The following is a 10,283-nucleotide window of genomic DNA, read 5'->3' as shown; positions in this document are numbered from 1 at the left end:
TGACCCCCATTTGCAGGGGGACAGGGGCTGTGGCCATCTGAGGACAACATCTCTGAGCCCAAACCATGCTCTGTCGAGTTGGAAGCATAAATGGATTCACAGGGAAGGAAGAGAGGTTCTCCCAAACAAGTAGACGCCTTGGGGTTATTACAAGGTGAAGGATCCATTTCCAACATGGGCATTTCCAGCAGGCTCTTGAGAGCCCCACAGGAGCTGCAGGACACCCCAGCCTCCGGGACACAGGACCCCTTTCCTGCCAGATCCAGATGCCAAAGGGGGACCCACTCTCAGGGAAACCTTGACCTTGATTGCCCCCTGCCATGAGGGGATGGAGCTGGCCCCAGAGGAGCCTTGGTGCTCAGGGCAGCCCCAGATCCATGACCCAGGAGTTCTGGCTGCCACATTGTCCCCTGAGCCAGATGGGACCCTCAGGCAGGGCTCTTGTGGCAGCCCCCGCCCTGTCCAGCCACCCACACAGCCCAGGACCCACAGCCGTTTTTGGAATTAGCAGTCTCTGTACGACACCTCAGGAAGGAGCTCCCAAAGCCCTTACCCTTGGTGGAGAGCTGCAGGAACGCTGGGAACAAGGAACTGCAATTCAGACTGATGGTCTGGGTCCAGCAGTCCTCCATCTCGCTTGCCCTCTTGCCCTCGCCTCACCTGTCCATCCGAGGAAAAAGGACACTCTTCCTGTCTCATCACCCCAAAACTCCTCTCCAAGATGTCCCTGCCCCTCTGCCTGTCGGTGAGCAGCCCCAACGTTGTCCTGCTGCCTCCTCTCTCCACTCTATTCCGTGGAGCAGCTCTGAAGGGCAAAGGTGGGAAGCACATGAGCAGTGGCCAGAAGTGCCCAGGCCTCGCAGAGAAGTCAGGACTCTGCCATGGCACCGGGGAGACCTCCCTGTGATGCAGCACATGCCACTGTCACCTCAGCTGGTGTCATCTGGGGGATCAGTAGGTCACCACCATGGAAATGGCACAGCCAGGGAGAAAGCAGAGAGATTTCCCCTCATGTCCTGGAAAGTAGTCACCTCCCTTCAGCCCAGTTGTTCTTATTTGCTCGCTGTGTCTTAATTTGTCTGGGCATAAAATAGGAGTCACACATCACCACCATGTCCCAGTGGTGGAGTGCCCTGTGGTGGGGACAGGCGGTGGCCATAGGTCTTGGTGCTCGGAATGGGAGGAGGTGTCTGGAGTGAGCAGTGCTGTGCGTGGGGACTGCCACCAAGCTGGGGAGCTGGGGAGTGCTGCAAGGTGAGGAGGTGCCTTGGCTCGCAGGGCCCAGGCTGCCCTGGTGGTGTGAGCCAGGGATGCTGGCAGCCTGCTGCCTCCTGTGCGCTGAGGTTCAGGCCTTGCGTTTCCTCACCTCTTGCCAGGATCTCCAGCCAGATATCCCACACAGACTGGGAAATACATAGAAACATGCAGCTTAGAATATTTGGAGTAGAAGAGGTCATCTTTCAGAAAGGGCTCCTTGTTGGAGAGTCCTGAAGTTAACACTTCTGGGATCTGTCCAACCACAACCATTTTTTAGGCTAGAGGCACAGCAGTTGCCTCCTTCTCCTATTAGCAAAGGCTACGTGGGRATACTACCYRTATCCATAATTGGTGCACACACTCTTTTCTTCTCATGTGGCAGGACCCTAGAAACTCTTTGCTAATAATGCAGTAGTATCCCCCAATTAGCCCTTACTTAACAATCCAATTAACCCCGCTCCAATCTAGTGAATCCTAGAGAGGGTCTTGAGCTCTTCCTGCTGAAAGCCTCGCTGTTTCGGGGCTCTCTGCTGCACCCTGCACCCTGCACACTGCCCTGGTTTCTGAAACCAGACATGCAGGGGCTGACATCCAGCAGGAGGCCTCAGAGAGCAGTTTGGATAACATTGGACTTTTTTCACCCACACAGTTAACAGCAAATGGTCTTGCCAAGGAGGAGCACTCAGAGGCACCCTTTCAAGTGGCAGTGCCACAATCATTAGCTGTAGAAATGGGCAAAATACAGAAAATTTCCAAAGATAAGGTATTTCTTCAGAAAATAATTGGCCTTTGAAAACACTTCTCCCACATGCGCAGTGACTACAGTGAGTAGTGATGCTCAAGCACTTGCCTGCAAGTCAGCAGGAAATACTTCACAGGTCATAGCTGAGAATCAGCTTGCAAAGCTGAAGTTGTTTTTTGCAGATAACTTGCAATCCCCTCAGAATGATGTCCCTCAGCTTTCCACATGCTCCTCTCTTCTCTAAGGCAGTCATTTCTGACCTGACAGGTCAGGTGTCCAACTCAGCTGAGCATGTTTTGCACTGTGTCACTGATCTGGTTGAGGCCTGCAGGTTCTGAAGCTCCTGCCTGATCAGCTCAGGCACAGCCTGGGCATTAGCTCACTCGTGGACTCTTCTTTGCAAGTGAAGCCCCTCTGTGATGAAATCACAAGTGTGGATCTGAGGCTAATTTGGACAATGGTCTGCTGTTGTCAGTGAGGTGTGGATAAAAGGAAGTGAGGCTCAGTTCCTTGTAGGGTGGTCCAGGGCTGTCCCAGCAGGCCTTGCACAGTCCAGCTCACCCACTGATCATGAAACTGTACATTGGAGCCTGCAGAATGGTTCCTTCTTGTTATCACGCTATAAAAAAAACCTTATGGCTGGTACTAATACGTCATGCGCTACTTTAGGAAGGTTGATCTGCCAAAGGAAGCCTCCAGATAATGTCCATGGTGTCTCTGGGCTACAGGGGCAGCACACTGGGCTCAGAGGAGACTTAGGCAAGGAGCTGTGTGCTGCTGGATGACAGGTCTGTCCCAGAGGGCTAGTCCTGATCAGGGTGGCTGAGGTTCAGCTGAGGTTCACGTTGTCTCAGGATTCCTGAGGAACGTGGTGTGAATTCGGTGTTGATCCTGATGTGAACTTAAAACCTTTCAGGCCCAAGAGGCAACCTCACACCACACAGCAGGGATGGCTCTGGAGAGACCATGTAAGGTGCTAACCACATGCAGAAAAGTTATTCCTGCCTGCAAGAATTGCAGTGGCTATCACCAGAGATGTCAGAATCACCAAATCATTCAGGCTGGAAGGGACCTTCTGAGCTCTCTAGTCCAACTTCCTGCTCACATCAGGATCAACATCGAATTCACACCAAGTTCCTCAGGGCTTTGTCCAGCTGAATCCTGCAAGCCTCCCAGAAGAGAGAGTCCATAACCCCTCTGGACCCCACTTCAAATGCTGCAGGATCCTCACTGATTTTTCTTCCTTCTATACAATTTTGACTGCACTTGTTTCAGCTTATAGCCATTGCCTCTCATTCTCCTGCCATGAATTCCTGTAAAAACCTGGTTCATTATCAGTGGCTACCTTGAATTAGGAAGCTGCTATGAGTCCTCCCCAAAACCTTCCCTTTTCTGTGCTGAACAAGCTCTGTTCCCTCACCAGGCAAGTGCTGCAGCCCCCAACCACCTTGGGGCCTGCCACTGAACTCACTCCAAGTGGCAAACAACGTTCTTCTACAGGGGCCCCAACTGGACGCAGTATACAGATGGGCTCTAACAATGCTGAGTAGAGGAGGATAATCACTTCCTTTGATCTCCTGGCTAGGCAGCCCAGCACACTGTGGCCTCCTTTGCTGCCAGGGCACACTGCTGGCTGACGTTCAGCTCCCTGCCCATAAAGATTCCCACATCCTTCTCCACAGAGCTGCTGCCCAGCCGGGCACTCCCCAGCCCCTGTCACTGCTGGGTGTTGCTCTATCCCAGGTGCAGGACCTGGCATTTGTCCTTGCTGAACTTCAGAAAGTTCCTGACAGCCCATTCTTACTGCCTGCTGAGGTCCCTCTGAATGGCCGCCCTTGAGCTTATGACTTTTCTACCCAGTTAGGTGCCATCTACAACCGTGATGGGATTTCCATTCTGCAGGTCACTGATGAGCCTTTCAAACAGGACAGGATATGGAGTATAGCCCTGCATACCCCACCTTTCCCTGGCTTCCTGGTAAAGCATGACCCATTCATGAAAACCTTCTGAGCTCGATCATCCAAGCAGGTTTTTGCCCATCTGGATGTCTACTGGACATCCACTACTCTCCTCTCCTCCACAAGTACTTGACTTTTATCACAGAAGGCAATCAGGTTGCTGAGGAATGATTTACCTTTGGTAAATCTGTGCTGACTGTTCCCAGACACTTTCTTCTCCCTCGTGTGCCCAGAAATGTCATCAGAGAGGACTGGCTCCATGACACTCCTTACCAATGTAGAAGCTGAATGGCCTGCAGCTCCCTGGTTTGTCCTTCTGGCCTTTTTAGAAGATGATCACCACATACTCCTTTTTTTGGCCATTGGGACCACCCCCTGCCGCCCCCAGTCTCCACAACCTTTCAAAGCTGATAGAGAGCAGCCTTGCTGGCACAGCAGACAGCTCTCTCAATGTCCATGGATGCCAGCCATCCAGTCCCATAGACTTCTCTGGGTTGAGTTCTTGCAAGTCATTCCTCACTCAAGACTTTGGCACTGCGGGTAGCTTTTCTCCTCAAGAGTCCTGACTATAGGCACAACAGCCCAGGAGACCTTGTTGGTGAAGACTGAAGCCGGGAAGGACTTGACTTCCCCAGACTTATCTGCATCTGCTTCTACTAGAATCTCTGGCCCATTCAGCTGTGACCCCACATTTCCTTGTTTATTCTTTTACTGTCACTGAAGCAGTAGCAGCTCTTCTTCCTGTCCTTCACATCTCCTGCAAGCGTTTCTATTGCAGAGGAGCTTTGGCTTCTTTAACACCATCCTGACTTTGTTGCACAATATTTCTAAATCCCTCCTTTGCCCCATCTCCCTTCTTACCCTTTCCATATGCTGCCTTACTGCCCTGGAACTCACCTGGGATCTCCCTGTTTAGCCAAGCTGGGGTCCAGAGATGGCTACTAATTTTACAAACTGTTCGTATGGGGCATGCTTATGCTTGACAGGTGTGTAATGACCTGCGGGTTTTCCTGAGCTCCTCTGCCCTTCAGAGATGCCTCCCTTTGTCCATCCCATGGAAGAGCTGCATACATCCAAGCTACCCCTTCGCACAGAGGGTATCCCCCTCCTCATCTTCCCTGGTGGTCTGTTCTGAAGAACTTGCACCCTGCCATTGAAGGACTCCATCATGTGAGTGATCCCACCATAACTCAGTTATTCCATCCATGAAGCTTGTGCATCTCCATCTGCTCCTGGCTGCACCCCAGACTGCATATACTTGCATACATTTGGGTGGCAGAGCATCAGCTGTGGCGCTGACTGAAGATCTGTCACAGGGAAACATCCTACCAAGAACCCTACGCAGGCAAGTGTTGGCATGCTGGCATAGATAGCAGGTGGCAATGTAGTGGTTAAAGAAGGTTCCCACTAAGAGAGCAAAGCCTGCAGTGCCCAAGGCCAGCGAGAAACAGAACTGGACTGAGTAGCCCTGGCAGGAAAGGGCTTGGCTGCCTGAGCTGACTCTGCAGCACCTTGGGGCCTGTGACAGATTGAACCAGTCTCCAGGAAGGACAAGATGCCACTGAAGAAGTCCCTGAGCCTGTGATCCAGCCACATTGAGGACATAATCAGCACAGCCCCTGTTCATATCATACCAGGGGTGAGAAGGGGTTCAGGAGGAAGAGGACTGGAAGGATTTGAGAGTGCAGAGACGAGAGTGGAGCCCTTGGTGTGATGTGCCTCCCATTTGTGCAGCATGCTTGGATGTAGATGGGATGGATTTTGCCTAAAGGCAGTGGTGGCATTCATTTTTTTGGGCACAGGCAGGAAACCCAAGATGCCCTGGGGCACTTGCCCAGCAACCACTGTAAAATGGCATGGCTTCCTGTAGGTCCCATGCTGGAACTACTAGAGACATGTGGATGTGCTGGACACCCCAGGCATCCAACATGGCCCTGCAGGCCTATTTCTATGTCATTAAATCAAGTGTCTGCACTGAATTTCATTAGCTGTTTGTAACATTGGGATCTCCCTATGTCTCAGCTTCATAGTGAGTGGAGCCCTAGTAGTAGAAGGCACCTAGTGTCATTTCAGATGGCGAAGGGTATTCTCCACCTGGCCCCCAACTCGTGCTCTAGAAGGATGGGGGTGTCATAGTTGCTCCATCAGAGCAAGAAGACTCTGGCACATGTGTTGGTCCACCTCTGTCTCTTCCAATATCACCAGGTGTTTGTGTGTTGAGCAGCTGACTCCCACCCTCCATCTCCAGTGATTACAAAGGGAGCTTAGACAAGGAGCTCCCATGCAGACATCTATACTGTGCCCACTTCATTTTTTTGCAAGGGGAATCCCACCTCCTGTGTGTTTGTGGAGTTCACAGGAGGGATCTGCATCCCACTCCATCCCAGGGGCTTCTAAGTGGGCATGCGATGCCCAGACAGGCTCATCTGAATGAAAAGCTGAACCATGGGTGAATGACCTCCATTCTTGTCCACTGTCCTGCCTAGTTAAGACGTGGCAATATGGATTTCCAGGCTGTGATGTTTCCACTTCTCGTAGATAACTATCCTCTGATGAAACCATCGTCTGATGAAACAAGTGACAATGCTGTAACTGGTCTCTCTGTATTATTTAGAGAGGGACCATTGGTGATTATTTTAGTTAGTTCCAGTGAACATTTCCCAGGAGGAGGGAGCACAAGGGACAGAGAAATTCGTGAGCTCAGCTGGGCCTCTGCTCTTGAGTGGGGCCAGGCTCTGGGGATGGAGGGAGCTCATGGCAACTGGGCAGCACTGCCCAGAGACAACTGTGTACAGGAGCAGCTCCTCTGCAAAGAGCAGCAGGGCTCCAGGCACTGCCTGCTGCTGCTGACATGAGAGGAGACATGACAGAGAGAAGTGCAAGGCAGTGTGGAGTGGGAGGACAGAGGAGAGCTCCTTGTGGGAGAAATCTTCACAGCCCCTGACACAGTAAGTCTCTGGCTGCAGGACAATGCTAGTGATATTCCTGGAAGGGTCTTCTAAACCTATTCTATCCCATGACTGATAGGTTTTTTAAGGATCGCTTTCCTTTGCAGAGGAGGGGGAGATGCTTCAGAGCAGGCATTCCCTGCCACACCGTCACATGGACAGGGCATGCTGCTACTTTCTCCCAAAGAAGGTGCAGGGCTGTGAAGCTGAGATATGCACCCAGGTCTGCCCAGGGCTGTGATTCAGAGCAGTGTCCCTGCATCTCAGAGGAAGGTGCAAAAAAGGCTACTTGAAAGGGAAGGAGCTTTCCTTCTGGGGCTTTCAGTTTCCTAATGTTGGCAGGGAGGAAAAAGGAAAGAGTCTTCCGGTTTGGCAAGCAACTGGGACTCACTAACCTGCACTCTCAGAGATCAGTAGGTCTGTGAGAAAGCTCAGCAAACCCCTTCAGCCCCACCTCCACCTACAGCAGCACCAGCAGCACCTTTATGGACTTATCAGGGCTAATGTGACCTGCTCCTTAGGACCTGTGAGCACAGAGATGCCCCTGGACAGAGCCCAGTCCTGAGAGGTTTCTGTAGGGCAGAACTGCACCCACAGAGGGTGGGACAGGATCTGTGAGTACCAACAGGGAAAAGATGTTGGGACAGAGAAAGCTCCAGGCAGCAGGGACAACTCCAGGCAGTAGAGATGGGCAGGGAATGAGAGGGAACTGCCAACAGAATCATCATGGGAGGATGGATTTGGGCAAGTCATGGTCAGTGGTCAGTCCCTCCGATGCAGACACCTTCCTCTGAGCAAGCTCCCTGTGTCTCCTCTCCCATGAAGCAGAGCCTCTGCCCTGACAGCCATGGGGTCCAGGGCATGAACTACCTTCTCTGCAGCCAGACCTCCAGCAGAGGAGAGGTGCCCGACAAAGGGACTGAGAGTGACTGCCCTGCAATTGCACTGTCTGTGAGGAAGCATGCCTAGCTGGTAAGGTGAAGGCTTTCCTGAGTTCCCATCTGTCTCTCTCTCCTTGCCTCCCTTGGCAGCAGGATCATGGTGGTGCTTCTTGTTTCCCCTCCTGTCCATGATGCTCCTCTTCTTGCTCTCAGCCTCTCTGGGGTGGGAAGTTTCAGCTGCAGTTCAGACATGAATGCTGCAAGTTGTGCAGCAGAGGGGTCTGCATGGGAATGAGGTTGTCCCAGCCCCCTTCTGACTTGTATAGCTCCAGAAAATGCAGTCTGTGGGGTTGCAAAATGAGCTGACTCTCCCTTAAGGAGAGCCCATCTTCAGTCCTAAGAGTCCTTTGACCGTTTCCCTGAGGTGTCCTGGCAGACTGCATGCTGCCCTCTAGAAAGGCACTGCTGTCTCATAGCATCACTGTGATATCTGAGAGACCCATAAGGAAGGTGCAGAGATGCTGAGAGTATGGAGATGGTGGTGGGAGGCTGTATGTGGGCATCTGAAAAGAGCCCTGTGTGTCCTTGTCTAGAAGGGTCGTGTGGAGAGCTCCGTCAGGTGCCCAGAGAAAGGGAGAGAAGTTTGGAGCTGTGCACTTTGAAACTGGACTCGTCTGCTCTAAGCAGGGGCTGGTTTCCTTCTAGGGCAACATATGAGTTTGATCATCCTAGAGCTCAAAGAATTGCAAGCAGAAGGCAGCTGGGAACGAGACTAATAGACAGACTAGCTGTCCTCAGTCTGCACCAAATGACAGTGAATCCGTTTTTCTCAATACTCAGTAGAAATGCCAAGGATTTCTACCTTTGAGGAACATTCCCCAGGGGTGGCAAGACCATCTGAAAGAAAATAAAAAATCCCTGAAACTCTGTTCCTCAAACCTCATTCTTTAGAGTTCAGAGTGAAGATGCTGAAAAGCCCTTCTACACGATGAGAGGATTTCACCTGACAGAAATTGTGAATGTCAGAGCTATTCACCCCCATTCCCCTGTGCCCACTGCTTTATAGCAGGACTGACTGCTCTGGAGCCCATGGGCAGAGGTCCCTGCTGCTCACAGCAGCACACTCAGCCAGTGCAAAGCAGAGCTGAAGCAAGGGAGCTGCACAAAAATCCTCTCAGTAAATAGAGAGGCAATGGGGGGTTGTATGAGAACTGCAACATTTGTTGGTTTTTTTTTTTTACTTGAAAAGTCTCTCCTAAATTCTCAATGTCTTTTCTTCTTTGCACAGTCTCCCATGCCTGGAGATAGCAAAATGTCCAACAGCAGCTCCCTAAATGAGTTCCTCCTCCTGGCATTTGCGGACACACGGGAGTTGCAGCTCTTGCACTTCTTGCTCTTCCTGGGCCTCTACCTGGCTGCCCTCCTGGGCAACGGCCTCATCATCACAGCCATAGCCTGCGACCACCGCCTCCACACTCCCATGTACTTCTTCCTCCTCAATCTCTCTGTTCTGGACCTTGGCTCCATCTCCACCACTGTCCCCAAATCCATGGCCAATTCCCTGTGGGACACCAGGGCCATTTCCTACTCAGGATGTGCTGCTCAAGTCTTTCTGTTCCTCTTCTTGCTTGGAGGAGAGTATTTTCTTCTCACTGTCATGGCCTATGACCGCTTTGTTGCCATCTGCAGACCCCTGCACTACGGGACTATCATGGGCACCAGAGCTTGTGTCAGAATGGCAGCAGCTGCCTGGGGCAGTGGTTTTTTCATTGCTCTCCTGCACACTTCTAACACATTTTCTATACCACTCTGCCAAGGCAACACTGTGAACCAGTTCTTCTGTGAGATTCCGCAGATCCTCAAGCTCTCCTGCTCAGGCTCCTACCCTAGGGAAGCTGGGCTTCTTGTGTTTAGTGCCTGTTTAGCCTTTGGGTGTTTCATTTTCATTGTGCTGTCCTACGTGCAGATCTTCACTGCCGTGCTGAGGATCCCCTCTGAGCAGGGCCGGCACAAAGCCTTTTCCACATGCATCCCTCACCTGGCCGTGGTCTCCCTGTTTGTCAGCACTGACGTGTTTSCCTACATGAAGCCCCCCTCCATCTCCTCCCCAACTCTGGATCTGGTAGTGGCTGTTCTGTACTCAGTGGTGCCTCCAACACTGAATCCCCTCATCTACAGCATGAGGAACAAGGAGCTCAAAGATGCCCTGAGGAAAGTGGTTTCATGGACGTTTTTCAGCAGTGGTAACATTGTCATTGCTCTCCACAAATGACTCCCACTATGTCCCGTACCAGGACTGAGCTTTGTTCACTTTATTTTTGTCATGAGTATTATTACTATTATTAGTAGTACTTGTTATCAATGTTGCTACATAAATGCTTGGATTCATTCCACCTTTACTGAGACTGCTTTGTCTCACCTGGTGCCTATTTAAGATTCTGTCTAACACTGGGTCAGAGCTGACTCCCTCACAGTATCTCTGTAATAAAATAGGTTC

The 10,283-nt window shown here is 51.5% G+C and overlaps 1 protein-coding gene across 1 annotated transcript; it reads left to right on the top strand.

The window, feature by feature from the left end:
- Nucleotides 1–9,098: 9,098 nt before the first annotated feature.
- LOC112962741 (olfactory receptor 14C36-like) lies at nucleotides 9,099–10,058 on the top strand. The gene has a single exon (XM_026059181.1). The coding sequence runs from the start codon at nucleotides 9,099–9,101 to the stop codon at nucleotides 10,056–10,058; it is 960 nt and encodes a 319-aa protein (XP_025914966.1).
- The last annotated feature ends 225 nt before the right edge of the window (nucleotides 10,059–10,283 follow it).

This window comes from Apteryx rowi, unplaced genomic scaffold (assembly GCF_003343035.1).
Source record: "Apteryx rowi isolate R43461 unplaced genomic scaffold, aptRow1 scaffold_1532, whole genome shotgun sequence".
Taxonomy (NCBI): domain Eukaryota; kingdom Metazoa; phylum Chordata; class Aves; order Apterygiformes; family Apterygidae; genus Apteryx; species Apteryx rowi.
Note: the sequence above shows the minus strand (reverse complement) of the source record. Positions and strands in the feature narration are given on the sequence as shown.